At 34.0% G+C, this 26,815-nt stretch overlaps 1 protein-coding gene across 3 annotated transcripts in view; it reads left to right on the top strand.

Annotated features, from left to right (window-relative positions):
• TBC1D22A (TBC1 domain family member 22A) overlaps window positions 1–26,815 on the top strand; it is a 186,731-nt gene that overhangs the window by 60,687 nt on the left and 99,229 nt on the right. For all 3 annotated transcript variants that reach the window (XM_062582762.1, XM_062582772.1, XM_062582782.1), the window contains exon 9: window positions 14,565–14,674. In XM_062582762.1, the coding sequence (XP_062438746.1) occupies window positions 14,565–14,674 (110 nt within the window). The remainder of the gene's footprint in view (window positions 1–14,564; window positions 14,675–26,815) is intronic.

Consider the following 26,815-nt stretch of genomic DNA (forward strand, 5'->3'; position numbering starts at 1 on the left):
TGCATACTCTTACTGCAGTCCTCTGATTCTCCCACGTAGCCTGTCCCCTCTTTCACATTCTGTGTACTTTCTTCCTCTGTCTGAATTTGGCCAGGAGTTCCTTGCTCACCCATGCTGGTCTCCTGCCCCCCTTGTTGCACTTCTTCCTCCTTGGGATGCACCGATCTTGAGCTTGGAGGGAGTGATATTTGAACACTAGCCAGCTCTCATGGACTCCCTCTTCCTTCTAGGGCCTTAACCCATGGGATTCTTGTAGTTAGGTCTCTGCTCTCCTGAAGTCCAGGGTAGCAATCCTGCTTGTTGCCTTACTTCTTTCCTGCAGGATCCTGAACTCCTCCATCTCGTGGTCACTGCAGCCAAGGCTGCCCCCAACCTTCACATCTCTAACCAGTCCCTCTCTGTTAGTACGGACAAGCTCCAGCAGGACACCCTTCCTTGTAGGCTCCTCCACCATTTGTGACAAGAAGTTGTCATCAGTGCATTGCAGGAACATCCTGGTTGTTTTTGTTTTTTCCAGCAATATTTACTGTTCTTCAGATGGAGATCCACATTCATGTTTGTGTGTTCTACTTCAAGTGCCTCATGTAGTTTAGAGGGTTAATATGGATTTTCTTCTGGTCTAAAATTACGTATCTATTTGTACCCTGTCTTATATTAAATATTATTTTACTTTTTCCAGGTAAAAGTCAAAGTAAACTCAAATCTCTGCCATTAGTTATCACGATAATTGAATAAGAACTCTTCTTTTTTTGATTTAAGTATTGGAGTTTTTCAGCTAACTCTGATTTTGTCTATTTAAACACAGTCTGTTTATATTATCCGGCTATTTTCTGGTATCTCTTCTGTGTTTTTTTCAGTAAGGTGCATTAAAAAGTAGTTGAGAAAAGATTTCTATTCCCCACATATACAATTTTTTTCTACTAACAACAGTTTTAGTAAGATCTACTAGATGAAAAGAAAAATAAATATGATGGCTGATATGCATTTTAATTGTCTATTTTAATAGTTTGTTTTGCATCAGTATTTCTGTTTTTAAATTCAGAAATGCATTTGTCTAGAGAAGATGTGTTATAATATGATGCTCAAAATGCACTCCCAGATTTTTAAACATGAAATGAAACTGATAATATGAAAGTTACCTTAAAAGGAAAGGAGGATCGAAATATCTTTTGTATATTATATTGTCTCATTTCTGAAAGAAAAGAAAATAATAGATGTTGCATTCTGAGGAAACCATGCGAGTTTAATGAAAGGTATTTTAATTGAAACTGCTAAATTAAAAATGTTGGATTATGAGAACTTGAGTAATTTTGGAAGCAGTAAAATGAAACTGAAAAGCCAAAAGACTTTTGCAGGTGTAGAAATGAAAGAATTGTGGAGAAAGATTAAGCTAATTGCAATTAATGTAACTGTACAGAGAGAAATGTATTCCAAAGGGAGCTGCATATTTTAGTTCTGGCATGTGCACTCATTTCACTCTCCCCATGGTCTCTATATACTTAAAATTAATGATTATCTTTCTATAGTGAACAAGCACTGAGGTGGTTATACTTTGAGATCTAAATCTTCTCAAGCATGCTTTCTGACAGATTGGGAAATGGCTTTAATGGCTTTTGGCATCCAAATATAACAACTTTGCATGTTTATTATGAAGGAACTCACAGAAAAAAGAGGAAAGAATTATTTCAGCAGTGATAATAGTCTGTATGAATTGTCAGAAATACACAATTCAAGTACTGTTTATAGACAGTAGTATTTCAAGATCTAAAAGAAAGCTTTTAAATTGAGATTTATCAGTACTTTAAATTTTGTTTTAAATGTCTTTTTGTTATTTTGTTAATAATTGGTCTGAATGTTTTGAGACATTTAAATACAGTTGTTAAGTCCATAGACTGAAACTTATTCAAATAGCCTTTAGTTGTAGTTCAAATGCGAACTATTTTTTAAGTTTGGAAATCCAAAATTTTAGATTTATACCTTTCACTGTAGAAAATAAAGTATAAAGCAGCAGTGAAAAAATTAAATACTTAAGCAGAGTGGCTAAGAATAAAATGAAAAAATCAATTTTTGCCAAACAATCTTTTTCTATTTTAATTGTCTTATTCCATACAAACCAGAAAATGCTTAATGCTTTTATAGCACATGAATTTTGATTTTTTTAAAAAAGCAATTCTTTTTTCACGTATGTAACTAAAGATACTTTCAGAACTAAGCTGCATGTTCTGCCTTTCATTGTGAAATATAAGAAAAAGGTTTGCTTTCTTTAAATTAGATTTGTACTAAAATATATTACTTTTCTTACATTAATATAGGAAATGAGTGTAAAGAAACCTAGCTCTGTTATTTTTGAGTAGATAGTGGGGTTTTTTAGAGAGAAGGTTTGCAATTTAATTGAGAGTGGCAGCAGTAAGTGCTAAAGTTGACAGTCCTTAAAGTAGCCCCATAGAAACATATTTTAATAGATAAAGTGAGCATTAGAGGTGTCTCACTGAGTTCCTCTTACTGCTGTGTAATTTTTCTATTACTAATTCTGCAAATATTTTTGTGAGATTAAAATATTATATATTTTGTAAACAGCTAAATTTAGTTTTCCATGAAGTGTAATTCCTTGGCTTTTTATAATGATTTTTTTTAAAAAAATCTGTTCTTTTTTAAAATGAATGTGTTTCCACTGAACATGAGGAGTAATATTGAATGGAAAAAGCAGTGCATGTATTGAAATGATCATCTTAACTTTTTAAAATTTCCAGATTCCTTAAAAATATTCTTAGGGTGCAGTTCACTAATAAAATTATTTTAATAGGAATTTTTTCACATATGTTTCTGCACAGATACCCCTGTATCTTCTTGTGGGAATCTCTGATCTTAGCACAGTTAGTTTAGTGAATTTTATTTATTTGCCCTTTTCATTAGATCTGTTACTGTGGGAAAATTTTGTAGTCTTTTTGTAATCGCTGCCCTCCCCCCCCCAAATACTACATTCAGAGTAAAAATGTCATAGAACGATAGAAGTTGGAAGAGGCTTGAAAAGGTTATCCCAGTCTACCTTCCACCTCAAGTTAGGGTCAACTGTATCTAGGAGCAAAACTGTCTACCATTTAAAAAGCATACAGCACAGAAATGGGCACAATACTGAGCTCCATTTACTTGAGGTTTTCTGTTTCTGTGTAGTCTGTTCTAGTTTCTGCTGATGTCAGTGTTGGAATAAAAATGTGAGGTCTCCCCTCCGTGCTCCAGTACCTAGTAATATAAATCTTTCTTATTGCTGTTGAACGTAATTACTTTTTGTCTTGTCAGCAACTTACTTTTTTTTTTTTTTTTTGATTAGAACTTTGCATATTTAAAGATTGTTATCATTGCTCTCTTTAGTTCTTATTAAAATATTTCAGTTCCTTCCTTCTTTCTTCTCAGGATATGTTTTCCAGCCTTGTTTGTGTTCTGCAAGGCCAGTTCCTGAGGCTTGCTTTAGACTTACTTGATTGCATTGTGATTCAACTCTTGTCCCATTCCTGTTGTTTTCTGGTCTGTGTTTGTGTGTGTGTGTGTGTGTTTGATGTTTAAAATGTATGGGTTTGATGCTTAAAAAATTAAGTGACAAAAACAAACTTAGTCATTAATGTGTTTTGGAGGGAGAGTTGAACCTCTGATCTTTCATTTCCTGTTCTCAAAGCACCTTTGGATTTTTCAGGAAACTCGTCAGGCATTCTGAGAAAATGCTTGTCAGCATCCTCTGCTCGTGATACATATTGGTTGATATCTGCTAATCCTCTGTGGCTGGGGTTTATTTTAAAATTATTTGATCTTACTAGTTTGCTTTTGACCTTCCCTGGCTGTTGTCTCCCATTTAAGCTTCAACCTGATACTTTTCAATTTTACAATGTTTATTTTCTTTAGAGAACTAAAAGCCACCATATGAATTTCCAAGGTTTTTAAAAATCAGTTATTTTATCTAAAGCCTTAAGTATCTCCTCTTAGATACAACTTCAAATTCCTGTATGAAATTCATACAGTAGTCATCAGAGGTTAATACTGCTGTCAGCAAAAAACATCTGCAACAGTTCTTTCAAATGTACAAGTTTCAGCAAAGGTTTTTTTACGTTGTGCGAAACAAAACAAAACCTCAAAACTCATAAACTTGATTTGTAACTGATGGACTTTGATAGTACTTCTGCAAAAAACGTTATTTCTCTCTTTTCAGAAAACTGTTAGATTTTGGTAGTCAGTATATACAGTGACGTCAGAAGAACCATACATAACAAAATATTTTGGCAAATTATTCTTCTGGCAATACTAATGAATACAAAGGTATTATTTTGAACTTGAGCTTGGTAAATTTTCTATAATATGTTTTTTGTTTTATTGTCATCAGACCTATTCTTAACTGAGTATAAAAATGAGTATAAAAGTTAGTTATAATGTCAAGATGCATATAGGTAGGTGATGTCACTATAGAAGTATAATTATTCGCATTTTTATTTTGTGTTTGGAGGCATTAAAATACATTCTTATACATACCACTTGCTGCTTATGTTTTTGTGAGTGTCCTTTTCCACATGACACATCTGTGGTTCTTCTTGTCAGTCTTTAACTCTGTAATTAACCTAATTTTAAATGAGATCACTTTGACAGAAACTTTTCAATAGTAGTAGTTGAATAGTCCTCAGTAGTTCTATGTTACAAACTTTGCCTATGGAACCAACAGTAATTATATTCATGAGGTTTTTTTATTCATCAAAATAGAGTATCATTTAGTTATTCATAGTGGGAGGGGGGAAAAATAAGGAAGAAATTCTTCGCAGATTACTTGCACACCAAAATCTTACTTTCCTTGCAGTTTTACCATCCTGTCCTGGGGCTAGGCTGGGTAGTATACAATATAAAGCTGTATTGTATAGCTAGTTACTGTGTTCTCCCCTGGACAATCAGTTCGAGTCTGTTTTCGTATGATCCATAGGTAGTCTCTTTTTAATCGTTTGAAGATTTGAATCTGATCAGTTGATTCTTTTACCATGATAGTACAGATGGACTTTCAGTAGTACAGTTAGTATGTCATCCAGGCATGGAAAATTGAGTATTTTTTTTATACTTTTTTGGAAAGGAATAGTTTATTGAATATTGCAACTAACTGTGTATATGTATATAATTATACATGTGTATATGTACACATTTGTGTGAACAGATGTATCTATCCATCTGTCAGATAATTAGAGATTGCTGTAATACAAATGTTTGAAACACTGAAAAATCAGGCCAGTTCCAAACTTCAAAACAATACTTAGTAGATTAACAATATACATGGCCAATAGTTAATGAATACCAATTCTTAATTATCATCAATACCTGTTCCAACAGTCATTAACAAACATCCTAAATTAGCTGTCGCTATTCAGTGCCACAGACCTGATGCTGTGTAGTTGGCTTTCATGGCAGTGGTCCTTGATGGTCTTAATCACCAAGGTCAAGGTGAATTAGGCTTAATTTGATGAGGGAAGCTGGAATGGAGTGGGATGTCTTTTCCCTATTTTCCCCCCTTTGTTGTTAGTGTCTCTTGCTCCTCTCTCCCCAAAAGAAGGGGGATGATCTCATCTGCTCTTAACATCGTATATGTCATTTGTGGGACCAGGAGTTGGTCTGATTTTCCTAGGCTTGAGTATTGCAAGATTGCGTTTTTGCTGTATCTTGCACGTTCTGTGGGTTCCATCAAGTGTCTTTTCTGTTTGTTCTGTAGGATTATTGTGGTTTTGCCCGTCCTTTCCTTCCTGCTCTACATCCTCAGTTTGAATCTTGCAGATTTTGTTATTTGCACATGTTTTCCTGTCACAGTTGATTTTTTATATATTTATGCTTAGTTGTGTTACAAAATGCTTGTTGTTCATTATGTTATTAGTACTATTACAATGTTACAAAATGCTTAGACGCTGTTGCCAGTTTGTGCTATTTTAGTGTGTTTTAGTGGGTTCAAGACAAGCTAATATTAACTTGCTTAGTGTAATTCATGAGTGCAACAGGCCTCTACTTTGTCTACATGCTAACAAATTGCATCTCTTATCAGATACAGACCCTGTGTGTGAGATCACGTTGCTTTTGTAAATATTTTAATGTTTTATATTTATGAATATTGCAAATAAATTTTATTTGCATGTTCTTGGAGTTGTTTCAGATACTTATAATTGACGGATGGGATGCCTAGACCAGGAGGTGGGATCCTGCTTCTTCAGTTAAGACGCAAAGGAATTTTTCCCTTTGGTGTACTTTACTGAGGGAGTAGAAGAATGGGTAGTGATCCAGCTGCAGGCTGCAGATTAAAACAAGTTAAAAACAGAAGGGTAGAATAGAAAAAACAAAACAAAACAACAGCATACAGGAAGCTTGCAGATATGAGTTTCTCTTTATCCTTAAAGCGGTATGACAATGTATAGACAAATGTTAGATTATGTTAGATAACCAAATCTATTTCCTTTAGCCATACCAGCCCCAATAGTTTAGAGTCTACCGGTGACAAGGAGGAGATGAGCCTATGCCTCAAATCTTACCCGAGAAACAGATAAGGTAATCGGTGTCAAGTTGCAAGCTGCTGCAATGGGACTGTTTCAAGCATTATGGTTGAGTTATTTAAAGCAAGATCAGTATTAGTAGTGAAGCTCTTTTCACTCTGTATAAGCAGTGGAAAACTATATTACAATTTAGCAGTCAGTTGAAATTAGCGTAAGCTGGTGCTTCTGGTGAGTAAACAATCCTGATTTCTTTCTGCTGCTCACTTGTTTCAGTACCTGAACTCCTCTTCTGGTTGGATTAGTTCCCCAGTTGAGTCACCACACAGCTATATGAAAGCTCCTGCCCGCATGAGGAGCCAGAAGTTGTAGTGAAAAGGCAGGGGCTACTTTCTTAGTGTAAGTTTGATGTACAGGATAGATGGAACAACATTGTTACGCTGCAGTTTGGCCACATTAAGCTGACATACGTGTGATTCTTCATGAAGAGGAAAGTAAAAAGGAACACTCTTGTTTTTGCTCTCTGTCTGATGTTTGTGTGCAACTTACATTTGTGCCAGCCCAGCAGGGATTTGGATCAGGGAATATCTTGACCAGCTTTATATCTTGACCATTTTCCTGACCAAATGCACAGCATAGTGCAACAGTCCCAGTATAGCATAAAAGAGAGCTTGAGCCAGGACACAAGGGTTCAATGCCTGCAATAACTGACTCAGGGCGCTTCTCACAAAGATAAATAAGACTAAGAGGCATGGGAGAGAGGTGAAATCTTTAGGTAACCTTGTTGCTGAATAAGCTGAACTTTCATACTGCTAGCTGTCAGACATCTTTGGGATTCTGCTTTGAGAAGGTTAAATGACTAGCAGAGTTATCCAGTTAATTCCAAAACTTATGCCTTTTTTTTGTAGTTCACTCATTTGTTTTGAATGCTATAAACAAAACCTGAATGTTGCCTAATAATACTTCCATTCCATTATACTATTGAAGATAGGTTAATATTAAGCAGTACTGGAATCTAGTCACAAGGTCTTGGATCCTTGGATCCGCCAATGGATCCTGCTCCTTGAATTCAATCATTCTTTGCTGATACTTCAAGCTTCTGAATGATTTTCCTCAGTAATACAAATTTTGGTCGAACAAAACTGACTGACTTCTCAAAAGTGTGCAAATGACTGTCACTTTGTTAGTTGTTTGACAGAGGGAATTGAACAGTAATCTATTTTGCACCCTTTCTTTTGAAAGATAAAACACATGCCTTCCTGCATCAACTATTTTGCAAAATACAGATTTTTAAGTTAGGTATCCACTGTTTTCAGCTGCAAAGGCCGTTCGGTAAAATTCCATTATTACAGCTTTAGAATATTTCACAACCAAACTATTATTTCTTTGAGTTCTATTACACACTCAACTTTTTGTTGTTTTCATATTGAAACCAGACAATGATTTCCGTGGCATTTAAAAAATGCGGAACCTTTTATAGACCAGTCCATATTGTGTCTAAGTAAAAATGGTATGCTTGATTTTAAAGTACATCTTAGGAAAAAGTAGCAATTGCTTAAAACCTTTATGACTCCGCAAAGAATGCATGAAGAATTTTAAATGATTCAACTGCAATCTTTATATTACCCTGTCTCATGTTATCTTACTTTAAATAAACAGAGGACTGTAAGTTATTCTCTACCTCAATCTGAAAGAAAACAAAATATTGATAAGACAAACTGTGGTAGGAGGTATACAGCAACAGATCATTTTAAGCTATTTTATGTTTGGGTATTTGTAGCCTTCAACCCTTCCTAATACTTGCAAAATTTTGTATCACGTGTCACTTTTCCCTGGCAATCCAGTTTTGTTGATGATAGCAAACCTATTGAAGTGATTTATCTGAAAAAAATGTGCGCTGAACATTGTGTTCTTCATTATTGCTAGAAATACATTTTTGATAAGAGCTGTCATCTTACAAGCTTTGAACACTTTTAGTTCATAATAATGTCATAGTCAGAAAGGTGGCTTAAAGCTTCTTATAGAGGTAAATTATATTTACTGGCCAGATTTCTCACCTTTGTAAGAGGTTGCCAGTTTTGTGGGTGAAGGACCTTCTGATATCAGCTGGTTTACTTGATTCCCTTTGACGCTCTGTGTTTTGGCAGTAGTGTTAAAGCACTAAAGGTGTTTTACATATTTGTCCTATATGAATTTTTGGTGTGTAATCAGAGTTATCTGCAGCTTGTGGGGAGCTCATATCTTTTTGTTTAATTTGCAACATAAGCTAAGAATTTCCCTGTTTTTCAAATAAATGTATAATTCTTGAAAAAAAAACATAAACCTATTTCTGTGTAGACATCTGCAATCGCTTATAAATAGAAATTAAGAAGTAGTTCTGGACTTTTCAGCAAAAAAATATATGCTCTTGCCATTGGAATCTGGTCAAGAAAAAGACCGAGAGAGAAGTCGTGCTTGGAAACATGCAAGTCTCCCAGTGACTTACTATTATGAAGAAGAAGAATCTGGAAGAGAATAAATACATGAAGTGTTTACGTGAAGTCTTTTGTGATGAAAGAATTTGAGAGCACTTGCAGTTAATTCTGAAAGCATAATATTTAGGTCAAAGGAATCAAGTTTATGGTATTTTTATAGAAGATGTGATTTTCCTTCTTTCCTTCTCCAGTTCAAAGGAGATTATAACATTATCCATATGCATAAAATTATTTTCAGAACTAATGATTAATAAAGTAAAATGATTAAAACAGAATGATGTTAAAAGCATCATTCTTACAATGATGTATAAATTTATTTACCCTGCTTCCTTTTAGATCTTTAGGAAACTGTGACAGAGCCACTGAACACAAGTAAGATTATTAACAGTGTTAAAATAGACAATACACTGTGTGTGTGAAAAAAGGACTGATAATATGGGAAGGTTTTAAATGCATTAAAGTCATGTTTACTGGAGCCTGAACTGATAAGATGATAGACTTCCTTTTATTTATTTATTTGATTTTATCTTCATGACTTTAGTATCACAAGGAAAAGGAAGCTTTTACTTTAGTTAATCAGTCCTTAGCAGTTCAAAAGCTATATCTGTCTGATAAATGAATAATTAGGTTCTTTTTTAGGGGAGATATTGATGTGGTTACATAAATCTGTAATCAGCTAATTGTTACTGTAAGAATTCACACTTAAATGATCTATTATATCCTGATCTCTTTAGAAAAAACATTGCAGTAATGTAACAATGGCTGAATAGCTGTTTCATAAATCTTTGAAAACTTTGCTTCAAGGTGCAGTGTTTAAGACCTTCTAGATATGGGAATGTTACTCTTCACCTCCACACACAATTACATGTTTTTGTAGTTTGTTTACTTAGCTAGTAATTTTTAAGTTAGGTTTATCAGAATAAATAACTGCTGCAGTAGTTTAAAACAAAATAATACTTTAATTCTACAAACTATACTGACAGGTGTCCACATGTCAAAATGATTTCCCTGCACCTCTTGTAGAGCTGTATAAGGTCTATATAAGCTCTGTTGGTCTTGAAATCTGTCAGAAAGAATCCAGGAAGAAATATATTTAAGGAAATAAGTGCTACCAAACAGAGAATGATTTTAGGATATTCAGAAAATTAACATTTCTAATGTTAATATGAATCATAGAGTAAATTATAAATTATATATAAAAGAAAATCAAGCATAATTTAATGACCATCTTTCAGGTCTGGTCTTGGCTTCTCCATTTGATTTGTTCTTGTACCACCATGCATTTTGATTCCTGCTTCTGCTCTAGTCAACTCAGATGAGTTTTACGTGATTTGGGTGCTGGGACAGCATTTCAAGATAAAGGGCTAAAATAATAACATTAAAATGGCAATTAAATGTCTGCTAGCACTGAAAACATATTTCCTTTGATAGTATATATGTTTTATTTAATAGAATGGGTTTTGTTTAAGCTTGCTTGAAATGGAGAAGCTGTAAAACTCTGTCAAGTTATAGTCATTATTTTCTCTCCCTTTTTATAAAGACTGAGAATTGGTATTGTAGAGTCTCCTTCTCTGGAGACATTCAAGGCCTGCCTGGATGCAGCCTTGTCTAGCGTGCTCTAGGTGACCCTTCTTGAGCAGGGGGGTTGGACTAGATGATCTCCAGAGGTCCCTTCCAACCTTACTGATTCTGTGATTCTATAAGTAACGGATGTGGATAAAATCTGAATACCTTTTGTTTATTGCATTTGGAAAGGGATTATTGGATGCAGTTGGCTATTGGGATGCATTGAGAGTGCTACTAGTTACTAAAGCAGTAATATTATTCCACTTTAATCTCATTTGTTTTTCATGTTTAGTCTTCATCTTGGGACATGACTTTTTCATAAATAAGATTCTTTTTGAAGTTAAAATTTCCTATTTCTTCAGTTAATGTAAAAATTTGTGTAGTATGATTCCATCTGTCTGTAATGGCAGATATTTGTTCATGATCTATACAGAAAAGGTATAATTCAATTATTTCAATAACATTTGTATATTTTGATCACCTTCCAGCAAAAGTATTGACTACTCTTAATCTTATATTAAAATCTATATTTTCTTTCTAATGGAGGCAAGTCATCACTACCTGTTTAACATGTCTGAATTTATTGTACTTGAAGAAATAAATGTGTAACAAGTTGTAACTAGTAAAATTTTTATTTTATTCTGGTGCCACGGCCTTTTTGAGGGGATCCAGTTAAAACCATCCAGAACAAGCTAGTGATTCTTTTCACACTGCAGAAGGCTTCAGAAGCATACACTGCAAGTGACAAAAAAGCAACTAACACCATACTTACAACATACACTGGGAATGACTAAAAAGCAGCTAATACCATGCTTACAGCAACAGACATTTGGATCAACATGTCATTGACTCCATGCTACAGCAATTTTCCTCCAGGCAACTGTTTACTGTCTTATACAATTACATAGATAACACGATAAAAATCTCCACAGGAAACTGAAGAAAATGAGAAATGTTGCTGTGAGACTTTGTAATTGGGAATTTTTATGAAGTGATTTTTTTCCCAGATACTGATACATACACATATTTGCCTGCTGTTTTTTCCCATTTTTTTGTTATTTAATCTCTGTATTATTAGCCATTCAGATTTAACTCATGGCAAAAAAATTTGATCTAAAACTGCAATTTGCAATTCTGTTTTTCAAAACAATACTTACAGTGAAATAATAATTCATCTCATGTACTTTTTAGATAGTCATTTTTGCTTTCTGTTGTTTGTCCTGAAACCCTTTCCACTCTTTCTTTTATAATGTCTCTAATGTATTTCTTCCTGCAAGTAAGCAAAAAGATAGTCCGTATAACAATCAGCTCGATTTTTTTTCTTAAAATTGCACTTTTTCTTAAAAAGCACTTCGCACTGTATCCCTAAAGAAATAAGAAATAAGTATGCAAACTGTTAGTTTGCATGTTATTGTGCCAATCAAATGTTCCTTATTTTGAACAAGTCGTCTTGAAAATGAATGACCCAGATTCACTTCAGCTGTAGTGTGGAAAAATGATATCTCAGATAATCAGGGTCGGTTTTGAACTTCCTCAATAAAATGTAGCAAATTAAGCCATACAGATGCAGCAGAAACTATTGCAGTTCCTGAGCACTTACTTGCTTTGTGGCTTTTATGAGACTTTGTCATCTTTAAGGTTAGTATGTGGGTGGCTTCTGTGATGTAGCTCCTTGTGAGCATCCACAATATCTTAATCAAGAAGTACTGGTTAAAATTCTATCATATAGAGGAAATATACTTCTTATCAGATACAATGGAAAATATATTTTGATATATATGTAGCTAGATTTTACTCTTTGGAATGTTTTAATATCTAGTTTCTAAGCTAAAGTTTGAGACAGTTGTCTTACATAAGGTAAATGCTATTAGTGTACAGTCAAAATACACTTTGTCTTACACATTAGGAGCCGATTTTTTATGTATTTCAGAACTTCATTTTCTGACATTAGAAGACACCATCTTACTACAGATGCATATGAAGCACAATAGAAAATTGTACTACAAGTTACTCGTATATTTAAATAACATATAATAAAAAATCCTGAATATTTATATTATGGTTAAGATGCTTATGAAAATGCTAGGAATCAATCAATATATGCTACAGAAAAGCATGATGTTATTGCATGTCTTTGCCAAAGAGAGCCTTGAGAACAGAAAAACTGGATAAATACTTCCTAAAAGTGTTGTTCTTATGTCCATATCATTATGCATGGACATATGTGGTATTATATTTAGAGCCTTTCTTTTACTGTATTTTTTTAGTGAAAGAATTGGGTGATTTCTTGAATGCTATATCCATTTTTTGATTTACGAGTTCACCCAAAGTAGAGCAGAAGCAACTTTCCATCTCTGATATGATCATTTTTTCTGTGAAATAATGATACTTCTCCTTAAAATATTGAATTTACTGTCAAGACCTGAGTCCTTTTCAAAATGGCCTATTCAAACATCCATTTTTGGGCTTGATGAACATACTTATGGTGATGACAAGCAGTAGGGAACCACTGGAAATTTTTCTGAAAAGTGATGCTCTATTTTCTTGAAAAGAAATAAATCTGTGGTCTGTCTAATTTGAGAGCACTTCCTTGACAGATAAATTAGAATCTAGTTGTTGCAAAGTATTTATACTGAAGTTTCTTTGCAGTCCAAGTACCTTCAGCCTTATTTCTCAAACTGCCTTTCTTTTCTCACTTTTTGTCATTTTGGATTGTTGCAGGTAGTTCAGTCCCAGGGTGAGAAGTCTTCTGGTGGGCAGTCAGTCTTACGTCAGCTAGTTTTAGCTTTCTGCAGTTTAGCGGTCTACCTTCTAGGGTAGTCATTGTAAGCTCAAGTTATAGCTAATAGAAGCAGGAATCTTTGGGGAAGTGATTAATCTGCTTTATTTTAGGTATCTGCTTCGGAATGAGAGCTAATACAGCTCTGTAGCTTACTTGTTTCCACACTGGCTGTAAAGGGAGGTAAGATGTTCAGTTGGTTAGGTGAATTTTAAACTCATTTGTTGATTTAAATCCTGGTGTGTGAATACAATGTGAAATGGTAGATCTGAAAGAGGAAGATGAGAAACGGTAAGATAAATAAGATGAAGAGCCCTTTTCATTTGCTACCTTTCCATAACTGCCTGTAGGAGAGTTACTGTGTACTGCTATGGTCTGTAACTTTCTTTTTGTTCAGAAATATGACAGCAGTATCCTGCAAAAAAAAGGTGCTCAGAGACAGGAAATTTGCAAAACATCCATAATCCAAGTGGCTATAATCTCATTCCTTCAGTAAGTATTTACTGATGGAGTGCCCAAAGAGTGCTTTTTTTGAGAGGAATAATGTTCAGTGTTCCTTGCATTTTATATAAACATGAGGAATTTTGGTTTGTTTATTGTTTTACTTGAGGCATTGCGAGGCAGAAAGAGAATGTGCTATTTCTTTTTTACTTTTTTTTCCTTAATCTTTTTGATTTGTTTTTTCTCATCACAGTGTGATTGTCAAATATATTTTGGAATGAAAATTAAATTAAAAATTTGTCAAATGTATGTCACCTAAGTTAATTTCTTGCTTTCTCTGTATATATTTACTTACTTACTTTTTTGCTGGTGATCTGTTTCACTGCAGTCATTTCCTGTTATCTGTTGTCCACATTCTTCTCAGAGCTGTCAGTTTTTCTGTGTGTGATACGAATGTAGACATGTTCTGCAGAGATTGCTCATACAGAGCTTGAGGCCTCTTACAGTGCTTCTGATAATCCTCTTTCAGATGTGAAATGTCTAGAATGAAGTAATTTATTATATATTAATTCTGATTAACCAGACATGGTTTGAGATTTTCACAGTCTGCAACAAATTAAGTATTCATTAACATTTAAAGTCATTAGATGACACAGTTGAGCAATAAATGATTCATTTTGTTCCTCTTGAAGGAAATGTCTGTTAAAGTTACTGACTAGAAGATGAGTGAGAGTTGTCTTTATCTTCAGTTATTTTCTTTATTTATTCTATACTCTTCATTGACTTGTCTTTCTGTCACTTTTTCTGAAACAGAGGAAGAAGAAGTGGAAAATTTTGATGTTTCCAGTCTGCCTGAAGAAGTGCTGCAGAACATAGAAGCTGACAGTTATTGGTGCATGAGCAAGTTGCTTGATGGCATTCAGGTAAATTGATTTTTCCTGCCTTTAAGTAATGGAGATAACTAATTAATGTCAAAGCCTTGAATTACTTTAAGGATGCTGAGACACAGTTCATCTATGAAAAATAGGGGGGAGAGATTTTTCCAGTAGGAGATATCTGCTGCAAGCTTGGAATAATGTTAAAAAATGTAAGAAAAACTCTGTGGAGTTTTTTTTTCTCCTCTATAAAATATCTTTGTTTCATTATAATATGGCATACTAGAACAGAGTCAAAATCGCCAATTCCAGAGAATTAGGCATCCCAGTCAACAAGTGTGGAGAATATTTGCTCAAGTCTCCAAGTAAGATGCTGTTATTGGGGGGAAGAAAAGCTGACTTCTCTTTATTTATTTGTTCTTAAATCATTAATATAGTAACCTTTAAACAATTACTGTCTTAATTCCTCCTGAAATTATCTTATCTTTAAAACACCCTTTTAAAACTACTGTGATGTTTATAGTGCTTCATGCAGTTTTTTGTTTTGTTTGTTTGTTTGTTTGTTTTAAACATGCGGGGACTGTAAGTATGGACACAGTTCTCTGTTAAATGCAATGAGTAACAGACTGAGAATGGGGAATTTATGCATATGTATGTTTTTGTTTATGTTTCATAAATTTATGAAGATGTAGAAAGCTCTACAGGGAATAGTAAATAAGCAGTTAAACACTCTGTGTTCAGATGAGAGTGGAAACTGTACAACCTAGCATGGATTAAATGATAGGCCAAACATACCTGTGTTCGATATTTAGCATTGTAAAACACTATGCTATGGCACTGACTCGTGAAAAAGTAGACTTTGTACTTTTTGGTTTACAAAGAAGTTACTTGAATTAAATTTTATAGGCTGTATGCTGTAAAAGGTATCAGATAGTATCTATCTATTATCTGTTTTTCAGATCTGTATCCGTCAAGGTAGTCGTTCTGAATCTTGCTAGAAAGCAAAAATAAACCAATCTTGGAAACTCAGAGCATATACAACATTCAGAATTGTTATAGGACCAAAATCAACCTTTGGTAGAAATATGATGCTTTCTAAATTGTGGTGATTTCTCCTTTGCACTGACAAGAAAGAATTGTTTTTAGCTATACAAAGTTATAAGCTATACTTATAGTAGGAGATGTTCTTGCATCTGTTTTTAGAGCTTTTTAGAAAATAAGTTATGGTTACAAGTATTTAGTACCTTCCTCCTTTATCTTTCTTTCTTTTTTTTTTTTTTTTTTTTTTAAGTGATGTTCATACTTTCTGATTATTCCTTGGTTTCAAATGAACTACTTGTATACATGAGGAGGATATTTTCTGTTAAATTGTTTCAATATTATTTTGATAATTGTAGAAATTGTTACAGGAATGGTAGATAACTTTAGTTGATTCATTCCTAATTTTAAAAAAAAAAAAAAAAAAAAAAAAAAAAAAAAAAAAGAGGTGATGGAAGTGTGCTTCTGTGGTACTGTTTGGATTATATCCTTTGGATATATTTCATGTAACCTTTCTGATTTATTTTTGAAATGTTTTGGACAATTACTTAAAAATTAAAAATTCAGTTTCTCCAAGTTGCTTTAATTTAATGGGGTTGTATGGAAAAAGGCTGCCCTCCAGTCGTTAGTAAATGGTCATAAAAATGCAAATAGGAACAAAATTCCTATAAACATAAACAAAATTTGTTAGTAGAACTTAAGTTAATGTCATCCAGATTCTTTATTTTTATAGTATTTTTAAGATAGAGTTTTCTTTTCTTTTTGGCACTTATATTTTTAAAGTACTTTGATATATTCTTTGACATCACTTACCTTTTAATACGAATTTTTAATTGAGTAAGGCATATTGCAGAAAGGTCACTAACTAATTAAACTCATAACAAAGTTCATTTTGACAAAACTGTTACAAAAATTGAGTCAACAGAGAGCTTGTTTGAGGGTATTTTAGATGTATTTGTCCTGGTTAAAAGTCAAATGAATAGTAGCTCAACTTTTTTATATAATAGCATTGAAAGTATAGTCAATTTGTATTCTTGACCTCTCTAAAATATGCTGCTTTGTTTATTTCAATCTCTCAGAAGTGCTACATTTCAAAATATTTGATCACATATGAAAAATAATGGTCAGAACTTGAAATCTACTTGAAATGAACAAAGGCAGACAAAGAAATACAATCTCTCTGCATCCTTTACAAATTTTACCTGTTTTCTGAACGTCTTGTATCACAGGGCTGCTGCTTTCTTTTGTTCTCTCTGTTTCAGACTATAAAACTTACTTGATTGAAATAATAAAAAAAAGGATTTATTTAGATAGCTCTCTAAATGGAGAATTTTTAAATATAAATTTATATTTCTAGTGTGTCAATTGACTTTGTATTCTATAGTTATATAATGTTTTATAACAGTCAGTTCTGGATGATGGTATGCTGTACTGGTTTTCCTCCTTGGTCCTTCATGACCGTGTACTGCATTTTTTTTCTCTAGCTTTTGTCCCAGAAACATTACACCTCACTTCAACTTTCTTTACTTATTTCAGAAAAACATGTAAGAACTTCTAAAATCATAAGATCAAAGGATAATTTGGGTTGGAAGGGGCCTTTGGAGGTCATCTAGTCCAGCTGCCTCCTCCTCAAAGAAGGGTCATCTATGAGTTCAGACCAGATTGTTCAGGGCTTTATCCAGTCTTGAAAATCTCCAGGGGTGAAGAGTACAAAAGTTCTGTAGGCAACTTGTTCCCATGCTCGACTGTCCTTGCAATGATAAAGCTTCGTCTTATATCTAGACAGAACCTGTTGTTTCAGTCTGTTGTCTCTCATCCTCCCATCATGCACCACTATTAAAAGCCTGTCTTTGTTGCCTTGATAACATAGGTATTGACAGGCTGCTATCAGGTCTCTCTGAAGACTTCTCTTCTTCAGACTGAACAAGCCCAGTTTCCTCAACCTCTCACAGGCCATATTCTCCAGCCCCTGAGAATCCTGATGGCCCTTTGCCCTTGCTCCAGGTTATTGATATTTTTATTGTTGGAAGGCCCAAAATTGGTATTCTTGATGTAGTCTTGAAATGTGAGCAATTCTATTTAAACATAAGGGAAGACTTTTTTACTGCAAGGATGTTCAAACACTGGAACAAGTTGCCCAGAGGAGTTGTGGAGTCTCCGATCTTGGAGACATTCCAAACTGAACTGGACACTGTCCTAAGTAACCTGCTGCATTTGACCATGCTTTCGGAGGGGTGAGGAGGAGAATCAGTCAGACAGTCTCCAGAGGAGCCTGCTAAACCTCAGTGATTCTGTAACAAGTGCTGAGTGGGGGTAATCATTTCTGTTGATCCACTGGTCCAGGAGACTGTTGGCCTTTGCTGCCGTGGCACACTGCTGGCTTACGCTCAGCTTGCACTCTGCCAAGTCCCTGAGGTCCTTTTCCACAAAACTCCTTTCCAGCCAGTTTATATCTAACCTAAACAGTAGCAAAATGCTCAAGGGAAATTTGTAAAATCTGATTCTAAAAATGTGTGTGACCATGAGCCATGATATGTCTAAATAAGATCACCGTATTTGATAGTTTTTAGGACGTTACTTGATAGTTTCACACCTGAAATCTATGTAACAGAATTTTAATACATTCATATATCAAATAAGAATCCTGTGTTTCTAGTTTTTATACTTGGTTTATTATCAAAATTATTCATCTTGCCTTTCAAATTCAAAGGCTCAAAAGATGAAATCCTTCAGATGTCAATCGATTGTGCTTCTTCAAAACACTTCTGAACTGCAGATGATGTATGTATGCTTTTGCATTTTTTACCCTTAGAAATACTGGCTGTGGACATCCCACAAGTAGTTTTTCTAGTTAATTAAGTAGACATTCCCATACATCTGTCTTAATTAGCTTTTTTATTACTAAATCATCCTTTATAGCAGTTTCCTCAACTGAGTCCCATTAACATTCAAATAAAAAGTTCACACTGATCTGTGCCTCCCACAAATGTAACATTCATACATAAAATTGAATATAACTCTTCATTTTAAGTTCACTTTTAATGGTAATAAAATAACCAAAAGGGAAATATATGTATTTCATAATGGTCTATCCACATGTATTAAAAATAGCAATAAAATATTAATATCATTATTTATCAGAGCCTGGGAGTTTTTAGAATAAAAGGGAGATAATTCATTTCCAAGAACTGAAGTGAACTGAGATGTGTATTAGCTATTTCTGTGGCTGATTAGATAGCAGAATTTATGGGTTGCAAAGGCAATCCTGTAGAGTTCTCTGTAACTGCTTAGTTATGAAAAGTTTTTGCTATTGTGTGCCTCAAGTGTGGTTTATAAATGGATGAATGGAATGGCTTTATGCTACTTGGAAAATCTTTGAAAGGTCTGTACTTTGTTTTTAAGAAAAAATATCACAAAGTTGTAAAGAAAGCTATCTTATACTGATTAAACTTTTAGAAGTTTCTTGATTATATCTGCATTTCATCTGATAACTAGGTAGTCATAGCTGAACTAGTTTCAGCCACCCAGAGTTATGATAAATGGCACAATAGATAAAATCTATTGTGTGGGAATAAGGGTTTCTTAACCAAGATAGGTGTATCTAAGGAATACATACTGTGAGTTTCTGCCTCTGTCTCATCATACAAATATGTGTGTGTACTGTGTGTATGCTTCCATGCCCCGGTCATGTTTCTGTATCGCAGGGACTACAGAGTCCACCTGTGTAGATGCAATGATATTGAAAGAATATACTATTGTCGTGCTCCATTTACTGCATAAACAGATCCTAATTCCAGTTAGTTTTTGAAATGTTGATATTCTGTCAGGATTTTTGAGAAAAGCTAGCATTAGTTATTTCTCTACTTAGTTCTCTAATGTTTGAGTTGCATACTTGTGCTATGTGACAGTTCTTGCAGCCACTATCACTGTAGCTGGACTTGTGAGATGCAAGTTCTATGGTAGTTCCTGTTTACTAATTTCTGGATAATTTCTGGAAATCCGGAGTATTCTGTCAATGTTAGTGTCTTGTCCACTCTGGGAATGAGAAAGTAAGGTCTTTCCTATTTTCTTCAAACTGCAACTACTCTAAGGAAAATAAAAGGTTCAGAACAGATTGTTTGATCAGAAACATGTTTTAAAAAAATACAAAAGCAACAGCCTTTCATTTTAGAGTGAAACTGCATCTTGTGTTGTAATAATTTTATGGATGATACTAGATGCAACTATAGAGATCACTGCTGCTGACTCCTCTGTCTTGTCCCAAAGGGAGTTTATTGTTGAACAGGGTGTTCTATTCTGATGTATATACAATAACTAGGGATTACTTTTATTCTTTTCAAGATCAATGACTTCCATAAAGCTATTTCTAATTTTGTTTAATTATTTTAATTTTAATTCTATTTTTCTATGTTTTTGTAATTATATTTTTAAATTCTAATTTGGTTTATATTTTTATAATTTTGTTTGTTTTTTGTTTTCCAGTTTGTTAATCATCAAGTTATAGTCATAAATGCCTGAGAAATATATTCCGCAATTAGTGTAGGCATTTGTACCTGATCAGGATTCTGGGATGGTTTCACTTCTAAGGACAAATGGGCAACTGGAACATTTTTAGTAATTACTTCTCAAATGATATGTCTAAATAGTATTTCTCTTTTACTTTGTCAGGTCCTGATTCTGAGACTAAAGTCTTCTGAAATATTAGTATTCCCCAAGAGGTGGTTCTATTCAGAATCTTTTCTGTATTTGTGCTCAAGTGTATACTCTTATTTTTTTCTTTGTATAATCTGTTAGTTTAAATATAGTGAGTTTTAATATTTTTTTAAAAACTTACTTGGAGTAGGGAAAAGAGAATATTTGAAGTAGGACAAGAATCCAGAAATTTTTCTGTAAGAGATTTTTATCTTTCTCAATTCAAGATAACCTCCTCCTGCAGGATGCACAAAGCTATTGCTAAGAATTGGATGTCATTAAGTGCACTTTTTTGAGGGTAAAGCACATGCGCTATTGTTTCCTTCTGTGTGACTTTTCTTTTCCAAGGAACCTACAAATCTTTGAAGGCCTATTTGAAACTGCTCTTCTTAGATTAGTTCCTGAAGGAAAAAACAAAATAAAACATTTTATTGAACTCTATTACTATGCCAGGAAGTTAATGCATCAACTCTGGCAGTAGGATCACTGTAACTACTAGATGTTGAAATGTCACTAACCTAATCATTTTATTAGTCCTGGTCTTTTGGTATGACACTAGTTAAAATATGTCCACTGCTGTCTGTTCAAAACTTGAAAAAATTTAAATGTCAAAAAGCATATCTATGATAGTCTTCTTGTTTGGTTCTGAGTAGATTTAGCTTGAGTGGTCAAGGTCTTTATGTTTGTTGTTCATGAGGTAGCCTCGGACGTATAGTACATTATTTCAGCTTAGCTCCTGAACCTCTTGATGTAACAAAGACTGAGAATTAAAAATGTCAGCATTTTGAATTTTTGGAACAAGCCATCCTTCAAATTTGTCGTCACTGAGACTATCATTAACAATGAACCTGAGTCATATAGCATCAGTATCTACTTTGTGAAGTGTAAACTGTGCTTTGAGTCAGAAGTACTGATATTCAATTCAGCATTTGTGAAGCCACTAAACTCTGTTGTTGAGGCTTCTTCCTACTATAAGCTTTACAAGAAAACTACTGGTTTTGGCACCAGCTCCAGAGAGTGAGAGATCCTTTGGAACCCTTTTGAAATTTCTGAGAGGATTGATTCACCCATAGAGGACTTAGAGTCTGTCCCTTCAATCTGAGAGAATCAAGTGCATCACCAACATAGTGTCAGTCAGCATCTCCTGTAAGAATTTCAGGTGCAGCTGTGAACTTTGCCCAGTTTGAAATATATTTATGCCTATCTTACTGTGAGAGCTTTTACTAATGGCTACAGTCTTATCCGTTAGTCACATACAGTCTTGCATTTAAAAGGAAGATCAATGCCCAAAGCTGCTTTCGTATGGGAAGAATGACAAGAGGGGAATATGACATTAGTTTTTGAAAACTGTTTCAAGGGAATTCATAAAAACACAGATGAAGAAATTAATTGTGGATTTCAGTAAAGTTTATAGAAACTGTAATTAGAATTAATGGCTAAAGGATAAAACCATATTATGGAATATTTTAGATAACTTGCAATGGATGACAAATCTGGTGGTTTTCTGAAGGGGTCTTTGAAGCTGTGAACAAACTTACAGTTTAATTGCATTTTCAAAATGTATTTTGATGAAGACCTTTACCAACAATTCTTAAAGAAACTAAGCTGCCATGGTGGAAGCATTGTCCCTTGTTCAGGGAGGAGAAGAGTTATATAAGTAGCTCTCAAAAGAAAAGGCATCATTTTGCCATTTTTAAAACCTAAGATGAACTTGTGCTTGGTGTACTCTGTACTATTCTGATCTCTTCTGTCCATCTCACTTCAAGATGATGAATTGGACATAAAAGAAGAAAAAATAGAGCAAGTCAAAGAAGGGTGATCAAAGATGAGGAACAGTTTAGATTAAGTTCTTCAGCTTCGATAACTTGAGTAAGCAGAGGAACGTATAAGTTAGTGAAGAAAGTGAATAGGGAATAGTTGATTTTCCATCTCTGCTAATAGAACTACTGGGAGATAGGCTTAAAAAAGAAGATAGTTAAGCCATGGAGCTACTTGTCAAAGGATGTGTAACTTTTTACATGAGTTTAAAACTTGAACAGTTTGAAGTTTGATTGAAGAATTAATTACAAAGACACCACTTTGCATTAGGGAAGCCCCAGTACTGCAGGCTGGAAACTGTGGAAGAATACAGCAGTTCTATCACTGCATGCTGTCTTGTGTTTATGGTTTTCTGGAGCCATTTGCTGTTCTTAAAAGATGAATGGATCTTTTCTTGGACCCAATATAGCCAATTTTAGGTTTTTAACAATAAGTTGCTTCCTTTACCAGGACTATGATAAGTACAAAATTGAGGTCATCAGCGTGATTTATCCTGAGGACTGTAGTTTGTTTTCAGGAGATGTGAGTTCAGAAGTTCATATGAAGCCTGTATCTCTTTGGAAGTCAGTGACACTTAGAGTTTTCTAGTCTTTCCTCAAAAATAGATTTTTCAAGACATCTGTGAGTGTACTTATAATCAGATCTGAATACTTATATTGAAAACATTGTTTTCTACATTTTCTATAAAATATGCATTGCTAGCAGCATGCACTACAATAGAAATGTTTTATCTGCATTACAGAAGAAATGTTTTATCTTCTGCCTAAAATTTACAGCATCAACTTTTGGGATTGTAAGTAACTGTGTTTAGAGTTTCTAGTCTTTATCCAGATTTGAACTGTCATCTAGCCTAGGCCATAATCCAAAAACCTCTCTTGAGCACTTCCTTTATTGCTATGTTAAGAGTTTCTGTAACTGATAATACATCCACTTACGTAAACCTCAGTTTTGATCATGTAGCTGAGTAGAAGTTTGGGCCTCTGTTTCAGAGATTTTGGATAATGTTGTAATGCAATATGAGAATCAGAACCTAATTTTCTATAATGTATTATGTTTTCCATCATCTTATATAGGGAAAAAAAGATTTTTTTTTTTTCCTGTGTGGAATGTTTTGGGCTACAATGCTTCACAGAACTTTTTCCTGCTGGTTACGAAACTTTAAAGTTTCAGAAGTCAGACTTACCTGTTACAAAGACTTGAAAGCTCTTTTATTGTGCAGAAGATACCTTGGAGTAATTACGGAAAATATCTGCAAACAATATGCTCTGAAACATACGTGTGTGTTTGCTTTTGAGTGTGCTTTTTTTTCTCCTGGACTACATTTAAGATTGATTCTATACTGTAATTTCTAACATAAGGTTTCAGACTTCAGAGAAGTGTTTTGGGTAACCCATGTCTGCTGTTGACGGTATTTACATGCAGGGTGGCTCTCAGCATCTTAATATCTTGTTTCTCCTTCCCTCCTCCTCCTCCCCCCTGCCATTTGCCTAACTTTGACAGATAACATGGCGAAACAAGAATCTTTTTTAGTAAGAGTTCACTTAGAGGATTCACAAATAAAATTTTAAAACTGATTTAAGTACTTCACTTAAATTGAGAATACCTCTTTCTGATATAATGAGAAAAATATACAAATTCAGAAAGCTTACATTTTAAGATGGTCTTTTTTTGTTCATATGGTAATATACTTGAACATACTTAAATTCACATATAGAAATTCTTGAATATACATCAATAGAGAAAATAAAGGTCTATGTAAGCGGTACACAGTTTGCTTGATGTATTCGTTATATTTAAAAGCTTTGATTGATTGTGAAACTTCATTTGGGGAAAAAAACTCACCTGAAGACTGTATGAAAATTTTCAGTTTGATTTTGTAAATGGTTCCGATAAGCTGTTCACAAGCAATTTACTGATGAACCTATTTGACCTGAAAGGATGAGAAGCAGTGTACCTGTGTTTGTGCCTGGGTGCAGTCATTATTGTGAAATTATTGATAGCTTTTTATTTTTCCTTTTCAATTTGGCTGGTGCTCTTTCTGCTTCACTGATGACATAAAAAGTTGGTCTTTTTCCTCTCTCTCTTCACCTTGTTTCATCTCTGTAAAATTATCCCATCATCACCTATATAAAGAAAACGATGTGGACTGTCTTCAACCATAGCCTGCAAAAAGTCTGAATGTTCTTCATAATGAAAACTGTAGTAAAGATCATACATGTGATATATTAAGTAGCACTATAAAGTCAGAGAGCATTGTTTCCCTAGGGCTCTTAGCTTAGAGAGGTCCAAATTCACTTAATTTTCTGGTCCTGGAAAACAGTTTTAATGCTCTGAAATTCTTTGTCTGTTTTTAGCTAACATACATCCTCAGGGAAGGGCAAAGAATGTAAACTGTTGACATTCTTATCCTACTGATGTGTAGGATAATAACAAATACTGCTCTCTGATGTTTGAAAATATTCCTGAGAAATGAGTAGAAGGAGTAATACAGGTGAGATAAGTGTGTGTGTGTGTGTGTTTATACAGTACATTTCAGCAAGTATATTGTACCCACCTGTGCACCCATGCCTACACATGCACATACACATGCAGATGATATTCACCAAAACTGTTTTACATTCCTTTTTTTCACATGTATTTAAAAAACTCAAGAAGCTGGGAAGAAGAAAATACTCAAATTCATTACAGACTCATCCCTATGAAGTATCTGTAGTGTGTGTTCTGGAAGAGGTTTAAAGTTAAAATAATATGGAAATATGTAGAACTTAGCAGTTGCTTTGGAAGTACTTTTAGCATACATTTGAAAAGCATCTGTATCTTCCTAGCATTCCATCATATTAGTCGTATTTTGTACAACTATCGCCAGTACTGTGGTGTGTATTGGTGAATAGAAAGTAGAATCTACTTATTATGATATACATAAAGTACTAACGAGTTGTAAAGTAATGCTTAATCAGAGTGTTTCATAAGAATTTCATTGATTTATATGGTTTAAAACCCATGAATCTATTTCAGTGCTTTGTTTGCTGTAGATTGTTATGCAACACATGTATGTTGTGGCTGCTGCAACATTTGGAGGCTATTAAGAATGCCAGTAGTTCTCTCCTCGGTCTATTCAGTATCACTTGCTCCATCTATCCACAGAAAATGTTACTTTAGGACTTTCCTTTAAGGTAAAATCTTTTCCAAGTTATAGCTTACTGTCGGTATTCAGAAAGGCTCTAGTGAAATTAACAGGATTTGATTTGTATGATATTTCCTCTGATATTTCTGCGCTCTCTTTTTTTTTTCCCTTTGTGATTATAGGAGGGTGACTCAGCCCATTTTTTCTTTATTTTCATTTTTAATCAAATTTCTTCCTCTTAGAATTCTGTAACATTTAGGAAGAATACTATGTTTTTTCCTCTTTTGTCAGTTGGTAGAACCTTACAAACCTTTGCCTGTATGTTTTTTAGAATATAACTTTAGGGTAATGTGTTTAAAAAAATTCAAAATCATACTCTAAAGATTTGTCTAATGTATTTTAGCATGATGAATGAAGACTACACTTGAAATATTCTGTTTTAAATTGTAAACATTTATTGAGAATACATTGAAACCATCTTAAAAACAAAATGCAGTCAGACCTAATTGTATTTGCAGAGAAGCTAGATTGCACAGACCACTAACACGAAGTTTTGAGTGAGTAGCAAATTTTGAGTCCTTATCACACTGTTAAAACTTTAACCTCCTATAAAACAAGTTGAATCTAATTTCAGGTTGGAGTCTGACCTAAAAATTAAACATTCAGGTTAGCACAGTTCACTGAAAGGATGTTGCAAGCTGTATGAACTGAACATCAAGGAATTTAGATGTAGTCAGTGCATAAGTCTTTTACCATAGATTCTGTTTACCCATGCATGCCCTGTCGTATGTGAATACTTACTAGAATGCATCCAAAACAGTATTTAGAAGTGTAAGGCTCTCTAAGTACATTAAGTGTTTGCTGAAGTTATGTTAAGGTAAGACAATCCTGTTTTCAATTCCTTGTGACTTTTTCAAAAAGAGTTTGTCTTTTGCTTCATAGAGATGATCAAAGATATACAAGGAGTAAATGAGGAAATATAACAAAAATCTGAAAGATGTGTAACCAAAGATTCCTTCACACAGGTGTGAAGAGAAGGCAGTAGGGGAGCTGAATATTGGAGCTTTTTTTTTTTTTTTTCTTCAACAATTAGTGAGAAAGCTATACTGAAAACAGTGTTTCATAGAAAGAGCTGTCAATGCTGTATGTAATAACTTGGATCTTCTGAGGAACTGTTATGCCAAATTTGGAAACTGATTTCACTCTTAAATTGTATGATAGAAGAATTTTAATCTTAACCATCTTAATTCTGTATTGCCCTGAGAAAAAACTCACACATTTCATGAATTTATTGCATTTTTTAAAAAATCTGTTACTAGCTTTTTCTTCTACCTATAAGCATGACAGCAGTAAGAATACTAGCTGGTAGGATACTTTTTTTACGTTTACAAAGTCTTTCTCTATTTCACAGACTCTGGAAAGTCAATTACAAGTATTATAGAAGGGAATGTGTGTAACACAGTTTACTGAGAAGAGAGAAGACTTGCTAATAAGGATCTTTCCAGATAGATGCGTTA

The sequence above is a fragment of the Rhea pennata genome, chromosome 1 (assembly GCF_028389875.1).
Source record: "Rhea pennata isolate bPtePen1 chromosome 1, bPtePen1.pri, whole genome shotgun sequence".
NCBI lineage: Eukaryota > Metazoa > Chordata > Aves > Rheiformes > Rheidae > Rhea > Rhea pennata.